The following is a 22,500-nucleotide window of genomic DNA, read 5'->3' as shown; positions in this document are numbered from 1 at the left end:
CAGCCAAATATAACAAGCAAATGATTGCTCCCCGGCTACAATTTAGAAAACTCCCACAGACCATGAAATGGACCACCCAACTACTATCAATAAGGTTAAATTTGATGGGGGTACTCAAACTGTCCACTTTAGCACCGATTACTGGCTCACATGGCTAGCAAATTCTATGTTCAATTGTATGCTTGAAAAGTTCGATGTTTGACCCTTCACAAGTGCAAAGCGGAATACCGGTAATCCCTTCACACGGTTAAATATTTGTTAACATAACAAGATTACAGCAATCATAATACATCTTTTCATTTTTTATGCACTGTCCAAGAAAATAACGATAATTTCTCGAATGAAAATCGTGCCATGCGTTCGCTACTTTCAATATTGCCATTACTACTTGTAAAGGTCGCGAGACCCAACGGCGGCTGATTCCCAAAATAACGAGAGAATTCGAAACTTCACGATCGCCATGGAGGAGCCAATGAGTAAGGATCGTAAAGTGTCTTAGAGTAAACTGTAGGCTGTGCAGATTTTCCCTCGATTAAGTGATTTTAAAACGAAGCGAAACTGTCTTTTTTAAATCAAATTTTCTTTGCTAGTTCTCATTGAAGGTGACATGATGGTGGAACGATGGTTTGTTAAGAATTTACGTGGAATGAACAAGCGCGGAGCCATATTAAACAGACCCAATTCACAACGCAATTTATACTGGACCGGTCATGATCTCCAGAATGGTAGTAGGATTGTACAGATCCCTTACACATTAAATTTTGGATTCCTGTCGAAAATATTTGGTGAGAAAAATACTGATCTTAACAAACTGATAGTCAAGTATAAGGGTGTAATGTTTCTGACAACAAAACTGTTTTGCTCAAAATCGTTCTTGCTCTAGTAATCACCCAGGAGGGAATACTGACAACCTTGAAGGGGCAACAACTTGAAAGCTAAGGGTTACAAACAGCAATATAGGGCAGGTTTGAGTGGAAAGGCGGACAAGATTGGTCTAAATTGATATGAATTGTTGCATATATGAATTGTTGCATTAACTATTAAAGGCAAAAATTCGAACCCTCCCCCCCCCCCCCCCCTCCTCTACTGAAGAGCCGCAATGTACTCCAAATGTATTTGTTCGTTATTGAAGGCACTTGAACTACTTATTTACATTTCCAATCCTCTTTTGAACCTTCTTTTCTTCTTCGCTTGTCTTCTCAGTCACCTCTGATCACTAGCTACTCCTAGAGAAGTTTCTTCTTCCTTCAGTTTCTATTCCCTGTACTTTCACTTAAAAGATTTTCTATTTCTTTCAGGCAATAAAGCAACTGACGCTTTCAACAAGGCTATCGAACAATATCACAAACGAACTTGCCTCAGATTCCAACAAAAAGCAGGCAACGATAAAGATTACATTGAGATCTTTCCTGGCACAGGGTAAGTAATCACCGGCGCGACCTTTTACATGTAAATGTTCGTTCCGATTATACATGGCTGTGCACTTTTATCAACAGCAAATTACCATTTCAGGCCCGACTACCTTACTCGTGTATTTTTTGTGGTAAGAAAGAGTGTGTAAGAGATGCTTTGGCTGAGTGGGTTACTTCTGTTTGGCGCAAAGTCTATGGACGATGACGGCCCGTATCTCGAAAGTCCCAGAACTTTATGTGCCATTTTCGGGTGCCACAATTCTTCTTCTATCTCAAGAACGGAGAGGATTTAAGTTGTCAAACTTCACAGCAACTTTTCTTTTTATTTTTTTATTACCTTGAAAACATGATAAAAGATCGGCTTTCCAAAACAAGCGGTTGGTAGCTTCACAAATGGCTTTTTGGGCCCGAAAAGTTTTTGGGACTTTCGGGAAACGGGCCCCTGAAACCACTAATCAGCATGCCTGTCGTTTACAGCTGTTGGTCTCAAATTGGACGACGAGGCGGTAAGCAGCAACTATCGCTTGGCACTGGATGCGAGACGCGGGGAAGAGCAATACATGAGCTCATGCATAGTATTGGCTTCTTACACGAGCAGAGTCGTCTGGATAGAGATCAGCATGTCATCGTTTTATCGGAGAATATTCAAAATGGTAAGTATAAATGTCTAATAAAGATGAGCTGAAGCACGGTGGATGCAACCAAATCAAATGTTTATTTTGGAACGGAATCAAAGCAAACCACAGAAAACTTATATCTGCCCACAAATGGCGCAAAAACAGTCAACCGAACCTGTTGGAAGACTGGGGCCTTATGTCCAGGCCCCAGTTGTTAAAACAATGGATATCGCTATTAGCCGGATAAATCTCTATCCATTGGATAAGTCATAGCGAAACCAATTTGCGCTATCCAATGGATAGTGATTTATCCGGTGGATGGTGTTATCCACCTTTTGAACAACTGGAGCCAATACTGCAGCCCAACAAACTGCTTTTAATTTTGCGAGCGTTCCGGATTAAATTCCACAGAAACTGCCTGAAAAGTTAGTATTGGCAAAATTAAAACTGTTACTATACTGTTTTATACAAAAATATTCAGCCGAATGCAGTACCCGGGGAGGGGAGGGAGGGGTTTCTTGGGTAAATTTTCGCTGGGTACGTGCCATTGACCTCTGAGAAACCCTAACCCTTTATAGTGTATTTCATGTAATGTTTTCAAAACCAGCAGTAGTGTTTTATCGGGTTTAAAAACACGTCGCGTAGCCTAGTGCTTTTAGAGCCGATAAAACAGAGATAAACTAATATCAACGCCAGGACTCAAGCTACGGGACCCGAGCCAGGGGCCTGTTTCTCGAAAGTCCCGAAACTTTACGGGCTATTTTTGGGTGTCACAATTCCCTTTGTATCTCAAGAACGGGGAGGATTTAAGTCGTCAAGCTTTACAGTCAGTTTGCTTTTTGTTACCTTGACAACATGTTAAAAGATCGGCCTTCCAAAATCGGCAGTTGGCAGTTTCACAAATGCCTTTTCGGTCCCGAAATGTTTTCGGGCCTTTCGAAAAATTCGAACACTGCACCCGAACCTGCGAATATTGATTACTGAAACCGTCGCCTAACCATTCAACCACCACACCGCTAGCTGCTTAGGGGAAGATCACCAGTGACCTTTATATAAAGATCGTTTTATTTGAGAATAAGCGATAATTGCAATGATTGTACATTCAGCCTCGCACTCTCCTGGGACACTGAAATCCAAGCCCCACTGGGCTTTTCAGAGTGATCATAGTTCACTAAGAATAAAGGATCATACACGTGACGTTTTATCGATATTTTGATAGGCTGTTAGCCTCATGAATTATTAATACATTTTTGAAGACCCCATCTTAGTCACTTTAGGGTAAATGTAATTTTGGCGACCTCAAATTAGTCACTTTCTGTTTATGCGTAAACCTTATATAAAGCCTTTTAACTAGATCATCGAATGAATTGACACATCTGGTACTTAATGATTGATTGTAATTTCAAATCGGAATGTAATGGGACTAGTAAATATTAAATCAACATGCAGCGCTGCAGTTGTTTCTGTAACAACTTTCATTTACCGCGAATCTTCCCACTTTTAAATCCCACAAGTCAGAATTTTCTTACCCCCAAAATTTGCGACCATATTCTAATAACTCTGAAGGAAACTGTTGAAAGTGCAAGCCCATTATAGTCAATCCAGTCGTGAAAATGCGATCCCATCCAGCGGCACATCCCCATTAGCCCATTAAAAAGAAGTACCCCCCCCCCCGGACTGCAGTAATTTAAGACAGAGTTGCCATGCTTACAGTCCCTGACAATGATGCGGCCACCCTAGATGTTTCAACAGACAGTAGTGTAAGATGAAAGAATTTCTGTACAAAAAAGCCGTATCACAAAAGCAGAAGCTTAAAAGTTACAAGGATCATCATTCAGTTATCGAAAAATAACATTACTCTTGCAGGGAAACAGTCACAATTTAAAACATATCGACAAAATACCGGAGATTTGCCGTACGATTTTCACTCTATTATGCATTACAGCAATACCTTCTTCAGTAAAGATGGGAATGTTCCGACAATTCAAGCGCTCATTGATTCCAATATGCAGCTTGGGCTGACTGATGGTTTTTCCGCTTTGGATGTTGTGCGAATTAACATGTTGTACCAATGCCCACAGCTACGAACTGACTGTAAGTTTGACACTGATCGGTGTGTAAACTGTTTACCATGGGGAGAATTCTTTTCTTCTGCGGTACTATCCTGCGCGTAGCAAGCAGCGACGATAAGCTTCCTCTCCATAATCTGTCCAGTCCCCTTCCATTTCAGCACTCGCTGTGCCTTAATCTCCCCCTTTAACGCTTTTAGTTGCAAACTTCTGAAGCACTGTCAATCTGGTGAATCTCGCTACCTGCAATAGAAGTGTTGACATGAGCTCACTGACTAATAGGCACCGTTGTTGACAAGAAAGCTGTTCTGTATTTAGACGGCTGGGGAAAGCGTGGATCTCAACCATCACTGATCACTTCCCCTTGAGTGATAGTTTTCTCAAGCCGTGCTTTATTTAAAACACTTGAAATTTCCTGCCAACTATATTAAGTACTTCTTAATCAATCAACGCACAATGTCTCCAATTATCTCACATAGGCACAAATTTCATTTCTCAATAAAAAACAGCGAGGCCATAAATCTATAAATAAACACATTTCAGAAAATTATTACTGAAAATGGGGTATAACAGTTGTTAGCTGCTAGTCCAGAGCATCCAGTAAAAACCGTCTTTTCGTCTTTTTCAATTGTTTGACTTGTTTCCCTTTCACAGATCGGTGAGCTTCATGAGAAGCCGTTTAGCAGGTGTCATAACGCTGCTATTTGGTATTTTGAAACCTCTATCTAGTGTACATATTTTTTTTCATTGATTTTGCTTTTTATATTCAGTTACTCTGTTGCTTTCGGTTTGTTTATAAAGGCCATGAAATTGTACCCTTGTCACAGCTTCTTAAGTGCATGGGAGGGTTAACGGTGGTCCATAACTTTATGAAATGCCAACCATCACTGTTGAATTTTATTTTAGTGGTCTTGTATTTCGTTACTGTGTATACCGCTGACGAGACCTTCGCTGGAACGGACTCCAAAGTTGATATACTGCTTTCTGGTACTGGTGGAGACTCAGGCGAGATAGTATTGGAACCAACGGATGAAATCCCTAATCCTTTTGAAAGAGGAAGGTATAAAGGCTAATTCCTACCATGAGAACCCAATAATAATGTCATGAGTTCGTGGGTCCCATCGACTTAAAAAGAAGGGAGCCAATTCCTATGTCTCCCGATTTTCTGTTTACCCAGAGACAATTTAATTTCGGTGTAAGAAGTTTCAGTCTGACCCACACCTCTAGCTGCGACAAAAACTCGTTACCAGTGCTGAAGGACAAGAACTCCCAGTGTATTTTATAGTTTGAGTTGTACATGCAATCTCGTTGTACATACATACTTAATTGACCGCTTTTCAGGGCCAATGAAACACAACGAAACGGACTAACAACAACAACTTTTAAGAATCCCAAGTGGCTGGAGGCAAGCTAGTTGGCTATTTACAAGTGCAGGTTGGACGTTGAACCAGGGACTACCAGGAACAAATTCAACCAGTGGTCAGAGCGGGTCTTTTAACCCGGGATCTCCGGATCTCAAGGCAAGCGCCCTAACCACTGGGCCACACTGCCTCCTCCACTGTGTTAAGTAATCTAGAGGGGGAGTACGTATAGGCTGTTGTCGTCCTTGTAGTTGTTTTTACTTGTTTGTTCGTTTGCTTCAGTTGAAATTATTCTTCACAATAACAAGGTGAGGTGCAAAAATTATTGTTCTCCTCAGTAAAGAAACATTTCCCGTGATTGTTCCCAATATTGGTAGCTTAGTGTCGCTCAGGATGAGACTGGCTGGGTCGTCTTGGTGGTGGACTGCAAATGATTGGTTTCTCAGCAAAGTAAGTAAAATGGAAGAAAAGCCTCTGAAAAAGTAGTCTATGTGTGACACGTGATTGGGCCAGCCCGAGGAACTCGTCACATGTCACGTGAATTAAATAAATAGGCCCGCAAAGCGTGCATATAGCTACTATTTGAAAACAAAATGGACTCTAGTAAGCGACCACCCTAGGGGCACAAAAAAGTGGTAGCTTACAGAAGGTGGTCGCTTACAGGAAAGATTATCAAAATAAGCTTAATATTGGATTGTTTTATTAATTACACAAAAATGGTACCTTATCAGCTAAAATTAGGCAAATAGAATTTAATTTATTTGTTTTTTTCACATGCACGAAGTTTTGGGAAAACGACAGTAGAGTGTACTTGTCAATGTGTCTCATGTCAATAAAAATCACCTGAAATGTAAATCGAGCAAAACCAAGGAAAGCAACGTCAAACATATATTTGAACTCTAGATACTGTATTTACATTACTTGGTCGCATTTGACCGCTTATCCACGAAAACAATAACTTTTGTCACTTCTGCGTAATGATTCACCAACAATCACACATGATTATGTCGAGTGGTCGTTCAAGCCTGTTTTACACTGAAACGTAAGCGTAAGCATAATGAACACTTTTTGCATAAGCGTAAGAGAATTGACATACGCAAGCGCCGTTAGCTCCAGAAAAAAGCTCGAGCTCGCTGGAGCATGGAACGAGCCAAGTTCCCAAAGTGGTAGACGAATAAGAAATTCTACCCTTCTATTGCTGCTACTTAGAAGAAGACGACAGGCAAAAAGAGAGAGAACGAGAAAACGGCAAGAGGTCCTGTTGGGTAAGGGATATGTTCCAAAAGAGGAAAGAGCAAGGACACTGTGGTGATCTGGTACGAGAACCGCAACTAGCGGACCGAGAATTTTATTTCAGGATACTTCATCTCACGATTTGTCGTAAAGGCAGGGATGATTGCCATCTCAGCAAACAGTACCTTCGGACGCCATCTTAGGCACCATTATCTTGAATATATCCGCTGGCATCAAAAACAGTTAACACCTCGGTTTTATGTTTCTGTATATCTTTCACCTGGTTTGCACAATTATTAACGTGACATAAGCATTAGCATAAAAAAATTGAAGCTATTGCTATTTCATATGCTTTTGCTTATGCTTATGTCACTCCCGGTTTACACTTCTAATGCTTATGTCGCAGGATAAACCAGGCTTTACGGGACGGAGAAAACAAAAGAATATGTCACCGGTGGCTCAGTTGGTTGAGCATCGAGCTGTCGCGCGGGAGGTCGCGGTTTCGAACCCCGTCCGGATCAACACCCAGGATCATAAAATAATTGAGGAGAAAGTCCTGCCTTTGTAATTTCATCCGGCTGCAAATTGTTAAACTCTCAAGTCTTCGCGTCGAATAAACCGTAGACCCCGTCTCACAAATATCTTCACGTTCGTAAGTTCCCTGTGAGACCTTAAAGAACCAAGACACTATTCGTGAATAGTAGGAGATGGAGTCCCCGGTATTGTGGCTGTCCTTTGGATGGGTATAGCAGGTCCACGCATAAGAGAGAGCTCTTGAAACAGTATTTAACTGAGAAACAAAACGATTGTTTCTTAAGTGGTAGCTATGAGAGAGTTGAACATCGTAAACCGTAAATCCATATTTATTTTAGGTTTTCTTTACCTCATAGTATTCGTATGATACTTCCTGCCCTCTGTGTTTTTCGACAGCGTGGAAAAAGACAAGAAGAAGGAAACAAACTACGAAGGGGAAAGTCTTGAGTGAGATTTCGGTTCCCCCCTCACCCTTCCTCCAAAAAAATTCCGTCACTTTGGACACTCACTCTTACACGGTGATGGCATAAGCGTCTATGTTGCAAGTAAAATCCGTTCTCAGGTTGATCCGTTTAAACCTAGGTTAAATTAGTGATCCTCATTTTACCTAGATTGAATACTCACTCAGACGGATTGAAGAAACTTTTCTGGAGCCTAAATTAAGCCCAGAGAAAAATTAAGGTCAGGTTAGGATTAGATTTGGTTATTATACAAAGATATCAATTGACCTACTATAGATAAGCAAGTTCTTCGTTGTAGTGTAGTGGTGAATACACAGGACTAAAGATCTGGCAGTCTTGAGTTCTTGTACCGATAAGTACACAGTTCAGTTCTTTGTTCCCTAACTCTTTTCAGTGACTGAATGGATAGGTGTATGAATACAGAAGCTGGTAAGATGATATGAAACATTAATTAAGAAGATGTGTTGAAATGCGTAAGACAGAGCTTGAGGGAAAGTATAGGTGTTTTGAATCCTTTTGGGGGGCTTTAAACTAGGTAGACGGCATATATGAGGATCACGAGACTCAATTTAACCTACAGGTAAAAACGGATTCAATCCGAGAAGGGATTCGACCGACAAAATCTACATGCCCAATGGCTCACGGCAACCACCAAAAAAGGAAGTGTGATTTGTAAATAAGTGTATGTATGTTATATGCAATGTATGTGCGAAACGCATAAAAAAAACAACGTATTAAATTGAGCCTATTTTGAATATTCAGCTCACAAAGCCCAATTGCAAGTCTAACGTTCCGAACGTTTTAGCAGTTATTGTAGACAGCGTTTGAGCTCAGTATTGATAAACACATTTTACTACCTTTAATTAATATTTAGAATAGGATAATGCTGTGTTATTTACGTTGAAAACTAATCTTTTGGTTTTTTTTAAGGTGGAAGTAGAAACTCCAGATGACAGGAAAAAATTCAAACCTCCGGTGATTTTTTCTGGCAATAAGTGGCTCAAACCTGGCGATCACGTTCTACTGATGCCTCGGAGCCGGAGATAACTGAATTTGTGGTCTTCTCCACAGCAATTTCGTCACAAAATTCCTTTTCGTAAATAAAAGAGCTTTTTTGTGTAAAATTTCTGTGTTATCTCATAAGTAATGATAAGTGCGAATGCTGGTACAGGGTGGTATGGTACGCACAATATTCACCAAAAAGAAACTAGTTTTCCTTGATGGTAGAAATACTGCCGAGGGGAAGGGAGATGTTTAACTATGCTTGCGGTAATTTAACGACAGTCCATGGGTGGAATTGAATGGAGATTTGAATTGCGAGGTCCTGAGCAGGGATGGTACAAACGTGGCCCCCTTCGGGACCCCCCTCTGGACCCCACTCAAGAAAAGAATGAAAACAACAGTTGGAGGACACTTGCATACTTGTGTACTTCTTAAGATGAATTTAATAATCGCCGATTGCCATGATTCATGTGACTGATTGAAACTATATATTTTGCCCCTTTGAGTAGACTCAAAATCATAAGTAAGTGCTATCTGTTTGATTTTAAAATGTAAGTTGTGGCAAAATCATACTTAGTAACTACGCATCGTTTCTTCAGAAACGATAACGTAAATATTTCCCTGAGAGGACATGTGGTTACTACAAAAATTTATAAGATAATTGGGATAGTACGCGCACTATCATTGGTCAATAACTGTGTTTAGATGAGAGTATAGAACACAGCTGTGACATCACGCGAATTTTGATTCGTTAGGTATTGTCAGACGCTCGTTTTGGTTGGTTGGTAGGAAACATGAGCGTGTGACAAGAAAATCAGTTTCAATCAATAAGTAAAAAAACTAGCATTTTCCTTCATTTGTTGAATTATATTTGAGAAATAATTTATAAAAGCAATAAAGGACTTTTTTCCGTATTTCCGTAGCCTCATCTAAACACTCGGGGGAGTTGGGAGAATTCTCGACAGTTATGCAAACTCTCCCAACTCCCCCTCGTGTTTAGATGAGGCTATGGAAACACGGAAAACGTCCTCTGTTGCTTAAACGAAACCCAGAAAGATTGAAGGAAATAAAAGGGAATCATAGCGCAACATTGACATCGAGCATGTTGAACATTTGCAAGTTCACTTCAACGTCTTTTTCATAGCAAGTTGAGGCGCGAAGTTAGTTCTACTTTTCGTGTGACTGAAGTACTATACACGAGCAGGAGCCCATCTGGAGTGTGCAACTTCCATACAGCGTCTTTGAACCGCGTTTTCACAAGTAGATTTATTTTTAGACTAGCCCTTCCCGTGAGTTAGGTCAAAAAACAAAGGCAGTTCCGGTTCGGTGACCCTATGACGTCAGATTAATTTCTTGTAATAGGTCATCGGGCTCCTGTGGGAGTTTCATTCGCGGGAAATTCAATCTAAAAACAAATCGGTCTGTGAAAACGCCGTTACACGAACACAGTAGAGTTGTAGGCTCCGGGTCATGGGTTCCTGACACGAGAAAGACTTGTGAATCACCAAATTCAGCTTGACAGTGGTCAATATCAACTAACCGCGCCTGACTCACTGCTTTCCTTTGAGATGCTTTCACGACAAAAAGTTGGTTTCTGGATGGAAGAATATCGAGATATACGACATGCGAGTTCCTTTCGAAGAAGCCATATGCATTTTTTTTTCAATTGGAACTTATATTTAACGGAATCGTGACCACTTATCACTTTAGTTCAGCCTTACAGCTTTTCCTATTTGTACTTCACAAAGATGCGATAAAGTTCATATAAATGGATAAAAGCAGCATCAAAGAAGCGAAAATGAACCCAGTAGAAGAGTAAAAGCAAGCTTCTGTTCTAATCTTCTGTGTAAAGTGCAACTTGCTTACACAAGATCACATTCCTCCATTCGCGCATAACCACAATTCCTTTCGCCTTTGACCACAATCCCTTGCATTTTGAAGTACAATATGTTCTTCTCCCGATTAGCTTGCTGCCTCGTTCGTTCGCTTCAAGCTCACTCACTGCGGTAGAATTGTCAGTTCGGTAATCAACCCGAAACGTCACACTGACCTTTCAGCGACATAGCCTTTAAACGCTTTGTTCCATCGTCACAAGAACAGACGAAAACTCTCAGGATTTACTGATTTTACTTTTTGAAGATCGAAACTCGGCTAATTTTCTGGAACAAAAATTCGGCCAAGCTTAGTTTTGAGGCGACCGCAATCATTTAGAATGTTTCTGCAGGTGGGAAGCTCCATAAAGACCTTAAAGAGAGCCCGGAAATTGATCCATCTATTGTATACGAAAAGTGTAAAGTTTGTTGAAGTTCGAATGTTCCGGTAACCCGTACGATGGAAGGTATCTAGGCTATCTCGCCGTCAACAACATGAACGGAATCCACAAAAAGGCCTCCTCCATTTACACGCATCATAGCAATATGACAGTGAGCACATGCAAAAGCTCAACCTGCAAAATGACTTTTTCAGCGCTAGAGTGTTTGTTAAGGTCCTCTTGACTGTGTTAGTTATAAATTCCAGCCTTGCCAAGCCTAGCTACCTATGCTTTCTATTTAAATTCAAAGCCTGGCTTTACTTATTCACTCTCAGGTTTAAATGGTTTGTTAAACAAACGGTCACAGGTTAGAGTCCCGAGTCTAGAAACTTTGTTTGACTTTTAAATATAAGTGTTCATTTCCGAGAATTCCTACCGAACTGTCAGTGATATAAATTAATGATAGTCGTAAATTCAGAGCAAATTAGGAACAAATGATAATCATAAATTCAAATACGATCTGAGAATCAAAGGATCACTTCGTAAATTTCGCAGTTCGTAATAATTTTCTTTGATTTCGGGCTCCAGTTGTTCAAACGATGGATAGCGCTATCCGCCGAATAAATCACTAACCAGTGAATGAGTCATAGCAAAACCAATTTATTTATTTATTTATTTATTTATTTATTTGCTTATTACAATTTAATGGCAAACACACAAACAAAGCCATAAGGATAATCTGTGAAAGAGTGGAACACTCCATGCGAGGCAAATCACCATGTAGCTAATCTAAATAAATAAATATATGATAACAATCAGACAAATATTAAATCAAATATAAATATTAAAAACTGTTTCCATTCCTGACTTAAAAACTTCTTCATTCCTGATTTAAAAACTGCAAGACTAGGAGATAATCTAACATCTAAGGGTATCGAATTACACATTTCAACAATTCTATTAAAATAGGTGTATTTAAAGTTAGTCGTTCTAGCAAAATTCGTCTTCAAGGAATAGTCATCAACATGTCTAAACCTGTACAGATTATCCTGAGAATAAAAGTTTAGAAACGGAGATACATCCATATTCAAGTATCCATTTAAAGTCTTATACAAGGATGTGATACCAAAAAGATAGCGACTCTTTTCAAGCGAAAGCAAATTAAGACACTTTAGGCGCTCATCACAGGTAAAATTCCTTTTTCCAACAATAAATTTTGTTCCCCTCCGCTGTATACGCTCAAGCTTGTCAACGCTTCGTGCGGTGTATGGCGACCACACAACTGATCCATATTCCACCTGCGATCTCACGGTTTCTCACCATCGTGCAGTACAGCGCCTAAAATTCTATTAGCTTTATTTGTAATGGCATTAACATGATAGCTCCAAGAAAGACGATGGTTAGTAAGCAAACCAAGGTCACGGAACTCATAAACTTCCTCTAAGACGGATCCGTTCAGGGTGAAGCTTGATCTGGATGGTTGTTTTTTCAGGGTAATGCGCATCACGTGCATTTCTTAACATTGAAGGTCATCCTGTTCTGTTGACTCCAAGTGCACAATCTATCTAGATCTTGAAACATCAGTAGATCATTAGGACAGGTTAACACTGTAAACGCCTTGCAGTCATCTGCATATAGTGCCACAGAACTTTCTTGACTAACTACCTCAGGCAGATCACTGATAAAAATAACAAAAAACAAGGTCCCCCGAATGGACCCCTGCGGCACGCCAAATGTGATATTCAGCCAGCTAAAACATTCGCCAGCAACCACAACTCTTCGCTTACGATTCGATAAATGGTCACCGCAGCAAGCTAGAAGCGACCCTGATATTCCAAAGTTACACAATTTAGGGAAGGTACGTTTTAATTGGGGGGGGTGGGCCGGGGCTTCGGAGGGGAGGGTCCTTAGTAACTTTTTTACAAATTGGGGAGGGTCAAACCTGTTTTATTCTCAACCCGGGCAGGGTAATAGTTTTTTTTGGCAAGGAGAAAATTACTCCTTATCGCTTCTTATCCCTTCTTGTATCTACAAGCAAAGCTACTAGTCAAGATTAATCTAAATTATTTTACAGGTGTCGAAAAATTTACGTATCAAAAAAGTATCTTCTCCTAACTAACATAATGGTCTCTCTCAACCCGTTCCCGCTTTCGCCCAATTATTTTGATGTTTCCGCGCGGGCTTCTGGTATAAAATCAGTCTCCGGTGAGGATTCGTCACTTAAAATAAGCTACTCGAACCTGAACCGACAACTCAATCTACTACATCAATATATTCGCCCTTTGGGTTCGGGAACCACTCTAGGTCTTCATCTTTCCACTTCTCTGGACTTGTGCTTTCACTCGCTCCCGCAGCCGATGTGCCATCAGCTAATTATAAGTCAGAGGAGTCGCAGGCATCCTTTTTAGAATGGCGAGTCGGGAAACAGCCACAATAGCCACAAGTTGCTCCATCAGACCTCATGAAATCCTCCCATTCACCACAAGCACATTTCCCTCTTTCTATTCCTCGTAAATCCTTGTCCATTTTCAAGTTTTCACCGTACAATCACACGCCACGCAATTAACTACTTTGTGCGCAGATGAACGCGGTTATATGAGTAACACTTCCAGTTTGTTATTTCCACTTCCGGTTATTTTTGTCGTGGATAGGTTGAGGGGGGGTGGGGGAGGGTCAGATGTTTTTGTTTGGATATTTCTGAAGGGTCATGCATTAATCCATTCCAGGAAGTGGGAGGGCTACCACTTTTTTCGCCAAAAAATTATAAAATACCCCGGCCCACCCCCCCCCCCCCTCCAATAAAAAACATACGTTCCCTTATGCTGTAGTATCTTATGGTTCACGTGATCGAACGCCTTAGCAAAGTCCAAACACACGGCATCAACCTGGAGACCGGCATCCAGCACTTTGCTCCACATATGATGAGTGAGGACCAGCTGAGTTGTACAGGAACGCCCTTTCACAAAGCCATAGTAGATGGTCCGATGGATAATTCTTTCCTGACATTTGCCCAAAATCGATGACAGGGAAATAGATCTATAGTTTAACACTCTCTTTTTAATGCTGGGATTCCTGTGGGCTTACAGTTACTGAAAGGAATCCGCAGTCACTCCGGTCAGCTGACTTGCGCATGACGTTTTGCGGGAAAGCGGGAATGGGTATCGGAAATGTGCACATGTAAGAAACTCACAAGGAGTAGTTTAGTGTGAACTTCAACAAATATATATATATTCTACAGAATGGATATACCACAACTTGCCACCATCTTAGCCAGCACTTTTGACCCAAACCTGAGGGAGGAAGCGGAAAAGAAGCTGAACGAGGTATAGTGCCAATCCACCAAGAGCACAAGTTTACTGTAATTATTTGATTTTAACTTCAGCTTACTCGTTACTAACAAGTGTCACTTCGCTTGCATTTTTTAAGCGATTGTCACAAACTTTCCTTATTCAGAGGGTTTTTATTTTCACTGTCAACGCTTCATGTGTTTTCCAGTGACAGTCAAGTTCAAGTATAAAAGATTTTTGAGTATATTTCACAGTACACATGAATTATAAAATTAACATTTCGCTGTATTGAAAAAAATATGTTCTTGACTTCTCTACTATTGACAGATTCATAAAGTGCCGGGATTTTTATCATTGTTGCTTCAAGTCGTAATGTCGAATGACGTGCAGATTACAGTTCGGCAATCGGGTAAGAAACAAAGAAACCTCTGCCCTCCTTTTGTCAAAGTTTCTCTTTTAATCAATAAGCGAACACTGACATCATTATGATCGGTGATTGATGTAATTGCCGTTTGACGAATATAATGAATGTTAAGGCCGGTATAGTCACAAATAATTTGTTGTTGTTGGAATATTAAAGGTTGTACAGCGGTACATTGTTCACAGTGTGTGGAATCAATCAGGGCCTGAACAATATATGCAATAGATGAACGATGACAATCGATATCAATCGATATCAATTAATCGATTGATATTGATAATCGATGGACAATCAGTTGTGCAAGTTTTTGTGATTATAAATTGTCATCCATTATCAATGTTATTGATAATTGATGAGAATCATTCAATTAAATAACATCGATTTTCATTGATTACCAATGGGAAAGCTAATCGATGACCCTCAATGAAGTTGACTGTAACTTACTTTTGTGCGATCATCGATTGGTCATCGATTGGCTGATGCCAATCAATGCCAATTAATTACTTGTAATTAATTGTCATCAATTGATCGATTAATTTTCCAATGATTGATTTCCATCGATTGTTCAGGCCCTGAATCAATTCATTGCTCAATAATTTGCTATTTTCATTATTTCAATATTTGCCCTCTAGGTGGCATTTACCTTAAAAACATGATATCCCAATATTGGAAGGACAGGGATCAGTCTGAGCTTGTTGATGGCGTTCCAGTGTTTGTGGTCTCTGATCAAGATAAAGCTACCATCAGACAGAATATTGTTGAAGCAGTCATATATGCCCCTGAACTCATAAGGTAAAGCTTAGCCTTGGTGTTGAAAAGGAAAAAAAAAACACCTTGTGTGAACAAAGGCTGGAGTGTGTTTGAGAATGTGCATTCAGTTATTTGCATATGAAAAACGTCTATTGTTATTGTGCTCTATTCTTGAAATGATGATGCTATAAGAAGAAATATTATTGTGAACAAGTACTCTGAAATCAAGCCTGTTTTAATGATTCTGTCTTAACCCATTGACACCTGAACCATCCTGGACCGTCCCCATTGAGTAAAATCATCTGGCGTCAGACAGTAAAATCTACATGTATTAAAGGGGCTAGGTCACGCTCTTTTAGGCATATTCAGCACTGATCGAATGGTCATAGAATTAACTAACATATCAAAATAACTGTTCAAAACTATAGAAGAACTCTAAAAAAACACAGGGAAGCCAAGAAGGGACATTGATGGACAAAACTGGAGAGGATTGAAATGGATTGAATTTGGGTAAATTTGAAAAACGTCGGCCCACCTTTTTTTCAAATTTATATCAGTCTATATCAAAATGTCATTTACAAAGCTGGAAAATCATTCTCAGTTGTTATGTGGCCGTGATTTTGCAAACGAAAGACTCTTGCTCTGCCAATTTGACGTTTAGAGCTCATAATTAACAAAATTAAACAAAATTACCTAAAATAGCGTGACCTAGCCCCTTTAAGTCTCACTTAAAAGAGCAAAATAATTTTACTAGACAGGCATGGAAACAAACAGGAGATGTTCACTCACTTGACTGGAGGTCATATTGGTTCATCAAAGTCAACTAATGATGTTCAATGTTTTATGAGAAGACTGGTTTGCTCCTCCAACCCACCCTTTTAGTTGTTGTCACTACTTCTCCACAAAGGTGTGTCATGTCAGGCACACACACACTGTAGGGATATTTCATGACTTGGATGGCACCCATTGTTAAAAATGAGCCAATTAGAGGTTAATAATCAAAAGTTGTTCTTTTTTGTTCAGTGACTGGCATATTTGAATATACAAGTCAACGTCTTAATAATAATATTTAATAATTAATATATTTATTACTTATATTGCGCCTTTTCTATACAATATTCAAAAGCGAATCACAATAGTATAATTTAGAGCATGGTGTTAGCAACCGACAGAAATGGTTATTCTTGGAATCTTGGCTTTCCACGCTAAATACCAAAGCAGTAAATGAATGCCAGCACCTCTTCCTAAGGCCTATTTGCCTTTTATTGTGCCCCTTAGGGATCAAAACATTCCTTAAAAAGCTCTTTTAATTATTCATCTCGTCATTTTACTCTGATGAAGGCAAACAGATCGTTGCCAAAAATTTTGTTTTTATACTTTTTTAGGTCAGATCCAAAACGTTTTTAAGACTTTATAGTACAGTATATAACTTAATAACTAAACTTACACCTTTAATATATATCTTACAAATCTTTCAATAAAGCTTACAAACTATTTACATTTAAAAATCTAACATAGAATAATAACCACTGTAGAAGAACTTCCAAAATGCTAATGGATAAAAGAAAATTACTAAGACAACTGAAACAATTCCTTGTATAAAAATGTTTTAAATGTCTTGCAAGTGAAGAGGTCTCATTTTAGTGTATTTTTCTGTCTGTGGCTGCTTTTCAATCCAGACTACAGCTGACTGTGTGTGTAAATCAGGTCTTGCGGCATGATTTCCCCGACAAGTGGCCAGGAGTGATTGACAAGGTGAATGTGTTCTTGGCTGAGAATAGCCAAGCAACTTGGATGGGTGCACTACTCACTTTATATCAGATTGTCAAGAAATATGAGTAAGTATCACAAGTAACTTATTTCCCTTGATATACATGTACCTTTCTCGACAGACCCAAATCCCTTGTTCTTACATGTATTCCTTGTGCGACAAGAACAAAATTTGCACCGTATCTTAAGATGAATAGAAGGTATTAGTCTTACGGTATAACCTTATCATAAATTTGCTCATGAAAGTAATAACCTGGTTTGGAAATACATGTAACTCAAACATACAGTAGTTGTTGAAATTTCATAGCTTTTCAGGCTTTTTAAAGCCCAGGCCTAAATATTCAGAAGAACCCCTCTTTGTCTGTGCTTTGAAAGCTGCAGAATTTTTTGCACCCTTCCATGTACAGTACGCAAAATACTGTACATGTTATGCTTACTGTAGACCACTACAACATAGTTTTTGGCCCTCTCCCCAAACTATCAATTAATTATTAAGACACTTAAAAGAGGGTGAATGCTGTCTTGAGGACTACCACAATAGATGATTAGACTTTTTTAGACTTTAATTTGTTTGCAAGATTCAAGAAGCCAGAGGAACGGCAAGTCCTTCACAGGATCATGCAAGTTCTTTTGCCGTTGCTCTATACAAGATTCACATCTGTAATGGAAGATGCTTCACAGCCATCAGTTGCAATTCAGAAGGAGATCCTTAAAATATTTTTTGCCCTTATTCAGGTCAGCCTGGAGTCTTTTTTATAATTTATTTTTACTTCGAATCAAATTGAAGTCTTAAGGTACTTCTTGTGAATACATGTATCACTTGAGCTTTTTTCTTGTTCTTTAGTATGTTCTCCCAATGGAATTAGTCACATCAGAATCATTTGGAAAGTGGATGCATCTCTTTCAAACGGTTGTATCCAGAGATGTTCCTCAGGTAGGAATTTGATCATACAGTCATATGAACATACAATGTACACTTACTAACATCTGGGTAAAGTCCCGTCCATAGGCCTTTAACACTAATCAATAATTTATTAATTTATCACTTATAATTACTACAACACATTGGATTCTTCTGTGTACATACACAGGCCATGATATTCTCTTGTACATTTTTTTCTATTCAGGAAGCATTGGAAGGTGATGAGGAGGAACTTGTTAAGCTCCCTTGGTGGAAAGCAAAAAAATGGGCTTTACACATTCTTTGCCGTGTGTTTGAGAGGTACCTAACTTAACTTAGAACTACTTGCTGTACAGTACTCAGAATTAAAACAAACCCAGCCAGGTCAAAGTTTATTTTTGGCTTTGGGAGCACTTCTGCTACCAAGTGTATATTTCTAGGTGCACTGCCAAAATTTTAGGCGCACAGCATAAAAATTAATGTTAGGAGCACAGCTTAAAATACTGGGAGCACCTGTTCCAACAGAAGAGAAAAACTTAAGACATTATTATGTCATCTTCAGTTTTTTGTGCCGTCTTTGTTATTTTAACTAGTAAGGCTGAAAGACTTTTCGTTTGAGAAAGCCATAAAATTCTTGTGGTTTTGAAATCAATTTGACTTCTCAATTTCAACAACCAGTTATTATAACAGTACTGGCCACAGGAATAGCAGCATCTACACGCTCGTGAAATGCGTGCCAGATGATGACGGATTTACGCACAAAATACGTGTACGCTATTCATGTGTAAAATTTAACACGAACTATTACACGCAGTCTGCGTGTAATTTGACAGGATTAAAATTGCTGTGTCCATTACATGTGGCTTGCATGTATTTTCCACTTAGCAATGTACATGAATCTGACAATGAAAGTTAAAATCACAGAGTCGGCATTTCTGTTTGAGAAATTCGGCCTTGCCTGTGTGTTCTTGGAATAAGGTTTTACATGTATCTTCAGGTTGCTGCCGTCATCCGTCAATAAACCCTTAGCTCTCATTTCAAACCACACTAAGTGAAATTACCTTTATCCGGTTTCCTTATTATTTTAATCAATTAAAAATCAAAAGTTATAACTGTGACGAGCGAACGATCGATGGAAATGTTTGACAGCATGACATATTACCGAAAAACAAGCAAACTCAGGACTTGTGCTGCAATATTTATTTAAGGAGGCTTGAAATAGTTTCTCCTTTTTCAAACAAATAAACATATTCTGTTTTTAGATACAGTTAGGGTAATCATATCAAGACAAAATTTGGCCAGGGTATTAAGTACCCATCATAGTTTTCAGAAAAATAAGTTTTTGTAAATAAATTATGTCGCTAATTTCTTTTTCACCTCAGAATTTGTTTAAATTTAAAAGACAAACGTTTTAAATTAATCTAAGCTAACATGCAAAAGATGAAAAAAATTCAACTTCCGGAAGCAGAAATAAAAGCGAGTAAAGTTGCAAAATCAGGGAAAATGAGGGGGTTACAAGATTGGCATTTACACAAGCGTCACCCGCTCATTCGAGTGCATGCGCGAGTGAAGCTACAGGCCAACCAACACAAATGGATTTAAGTGACCATGAAACCGTTTGTGTACAATTTTCATTGTTTTCATGAATAGAAGTTGTCTATTTATGTTCCATATGTATTGGAATTAGAAGAAAGGTGAGCGAAACTAGCGGTATTTGTTTATTATTTTCTGGTGACCCACTTTGAATCGTGAGCTGACACAAGCAGCTTTTAGAATTGCATGTGTGGGTTAACACGCACGCGCTCAGTTGAAAACCCTTCCGAGCCTCCTTAAACATTCGTTGTGCGGATCGAGCGATCGCACACGACAGGGATACTTAAACGTGTATTTTGATTTGCACAGTCAAGCTGTTAGAATCAGCTATAAACGAATTAACTTTAAGCATACAACATGTCGATATTCACTAAACGAAATATAAATTTACATGTATTTAGTATTTATGTGCGGGTGTTGTTGATGTTCTGCTGTGTGTAAATGCATACTAATTTGAGTCCTGATCCGGTGATTGTTTTTGCGTTCATAATAATGCAATTGGTGAAAAATTATACCCTCCCAGCAATACAGTGTAGACTGACCGAATTAAATTTTTACAACAGCAAAGTAAAACTTATAATAAAGCTGAACTACTGTAAATGAGAGTCACGCACATGTTTAATTTCGTAAACATGACTTTGCGTGATGCTACGGACACATTCAGTCTCACTGGCGCGTGAAAATAAGACTACTCCTTCCAGAAAAATCAAATCAATAGCATCTTACAAACTTTGAATGAAGATCTTGTCTTTTAATGCAGAGCATTTTACCGTTTGAATCAGCGATAGACTACAAGCAGTCCCTTTGTTTTCTTATAGTCCGTTGAGGGCGGAGCGAAAAAAACAGGCCGCGCGAAAGTTGGCCGTGCGAAAGCTGGTGTCTGGGCAGAAGGCGAAAACACCAGCTTTCACGCGGCCAACTTTCGCGCGGCCTGTGTTTTTTCGCTCCGCTCTCGACGGACTATAAGAAAACAAAGGGACTGCTCGTAGTCTAAATCAGCGAATTATGCACGGTAGAACCGAAGATATGTTGTTGTTGTTTTTTTTCGGTGTTTGCCATGACGTTACACAATGCCCTCTCACCGGTGCGAGCTTTAGAAAAGCAAACTTTTCCCTCCAGAATTCATTAAGTCGGCATTTCACATCTAGGCAAGTGCTACACTGCTTTCTGCAGTTCATATGTTTTTTTTCACCAAAAGCTAGCTCAAACCTTTTCATATTATTGCTTTGAAGCCTCTTACAACTTGAAAGCATACATGCAAATGTAGTAACCTGACAGGAAATTGATAGGCAGGGAGATGGAGACAAGACACGTACAGCATGAGCTTTTGATGTGTTCCTTCAGTGATTGTGTCAACAATTGTTTAATTATTTAGTATCAAATTGATGCAAGAATCGGACATCTAATAAAACTACACATTTTCGTTTTTTAGGTCATGGAAATATTTAATGATCATTGTTTGATTTTAAATTTTAAATTTCAAGAAGGTGTGCCTCAAAATACCTGGTAATTAATATTTTGAAATTGCCAGGTGTTTTTGAAGATAAGGTACAGCCACTCTTTACATTGTACTGTACATGTAAATTGATTTCAACCTTTTTTTGGGGAAAATGTGGCTTCTTTACTTCCAGTGTTTCCTTGCAAAAATATAACAATTGCCTTAAAAGCCATCTCAATAATATTATACTGTATCAGTATTATAACAAAAGTATTATCTTTGTCAGGTATGGCACCCCAGGCTCAATAACAAAGGAATATGAGGAGTTTTCTGAGTACTACTGCAAGCAATTTGCAGGTACATATACATTTAGGGTATTCTGTTTGTCTTTTTAATGACAAGTTTGTTCTTGACTAACGGAGGATGATCTGTTTGTTTTCATAGTCAGTGTTACCCAGATTCTTCTGAAAGTCTTAGATCAGTACAGACGCAAAGTATTTGTGGCACCTCGTGTTCTTCAACAGACGATAAATTACTTGAAAAATGGGTTAGTGTAATCAACAGTAATTCAAGGGAACCTTTCATTGTTATGCTAAGCCATTTGTTTTGGTATTGGTAACTGGTACGTGTATTGATAAGACATATTTGTAATTATTTATTCATGTACAGTTGCATACAAGTACATGTATGTAAAATTAAAAATGAGGCCGGAGATGAAAAAGTTTACAGTGCACATTATACTGCTTAATTTAAATATGTGGTTATTGATAATTATTAATTTATTTTTATTTTTTACATGTAGTTTTCACAGAATAAGGCAATTTTCCTTAACGGGGTCTTTTTTTTTTTTTCAGAATTTCAAATTCACTTCACTGGAAAGTCATGAGACCACACATACAGGTAGAGCTACGTGTGTAAATCAATGATAGAATGCTGTGGGCAGAACCATCATAAGTGAATTAAGATTATTTAGTCTAATAACATACAGTGTACGTGTACATGAAAACATTACTCCATTCGCCTCAGAATTTGTTTAAATTTAAAAGACAAACGTTTTAAATTAATCTAAGCTAACATGCAAAAGATGAAAAAAATTCAACTTCCGGAAGCGGAAATAAAAGCAAGTAAAGTTACGAAATCAGGGAAAATGAGGGGGTTACAAGATTGGCATTTACGCAAGCATCACCCGCTCATTTTTTCTCGCAAATTCTATCGTTTTCATTTCAACTGTGGGCTTTAGCAATGAAGACAACTGTTGTCAGTCACAGGGAATAGGGAAATTGATTAAAAAGAAGCTTTTAAAATGTATTTTCAGAGTTGATTAACTTATGAATGTCCCTGCAAATGCGCAACATTAGATTTCATCAAGTTTATTGTTAACATCTGCGAACAAACGACCA

General features: G+C 38.8%; 2 protein-coding genes across 2 annotated transcripts in view; both read left to right on the top strand.

The window, feature by feature from the left end:
* LOC138013836 (hatching enzyme 1.2-like) overlaps nt 1–8,734 on the top strand; it is a 9,029-nt gene extending 295 nt beyond the window's left edge. The window contains exons 2-8 of the mRNA XM_068860886.1: nt 591–785; nt 1,299–1,419; nt 1,890–2,065; nt 3,896–4,123; nt 5,005–5,158; nt 5,798–5,909; nt 8,618–8,734. Of these exons, the coding sequence (XP_068716987.1) occupies nt 591–785; nt 1,299–1,419; nt 1,890–2,065; nt 3,896–4,123; nt 5,005–5,158; nt 5,798–5,909; nt 8,618–8,734 (1,103 nt within the window). The remainder of the gene's footprint in view (nt 1–590; nt 786–1,298; nt 1,420–1,889; nt 2,066–3,895; nt 4,124–5,004; nt 5,159–5,797; nt 5,910–8,617) is intronic.
* A 5,354-nt stretch (nt 8,735–14,088) lies between these two features.
* Nucleotides 14,089–22,500, top strand: part of LOC138059448 (importin-7-like) — a 38,348-nt gene continuing 29,936 nt past the window's right edge. The window contains exons 1-10 of the mRNA XM_068905055.1: nt 14,089–14,263; nt 14,555–14,636; nt 15,281–15,440; nt 17,078–17,236; nt 17,747–17,903; nt 18,013–18,102; nt 18,296–18,390; nt 21,387–21,457; nt 21,545–21,647; nt 21,955–22,000. Coding sequence (XP_068761156.1) covers nt 14,180–14,263; nt 14,555–14,636; nt 15,281–15,440; nt 17,078–17,236; nt 17,747–17,903; nt 18,013–18,102; nt 18,296–18,390; nt 21,387–21,457; nt 21,545–21,647; nt 21,955–22,000 — 1,047 coding nt within the window. The 5' untranslated portion in view covers nt 14,089–14,179. The remainder of the gene's footprint in view (nt 14,264–14,554; nt 14,637–15,280; nt 15,441–17,077; nt 17,237–17,746; nt 17,904–18,012; nt 18,103–18,295; nt 18,391–21,386; nt 21,458–21,544; nt 21,648–21,954; nt 22,001–22,500) is intronic.

Source organism: Montipora capricornis, chromosome 8 (assembly GCF_036669925.1).
Source record: "Montipora capricornis isolate CH-2021 chromosome 8, ASM3666992v2, whole genome shotgun sequence".
Lineage (NCBI taxonomy): Eukaryota > Metazoa > Cnidaria > Anthozoa > Scleractinia > Acroporidae > Montipora > Montipora capricornis.
This window is presented reverse-complemented; position numbering and strand designations above follow the sequence as displayed.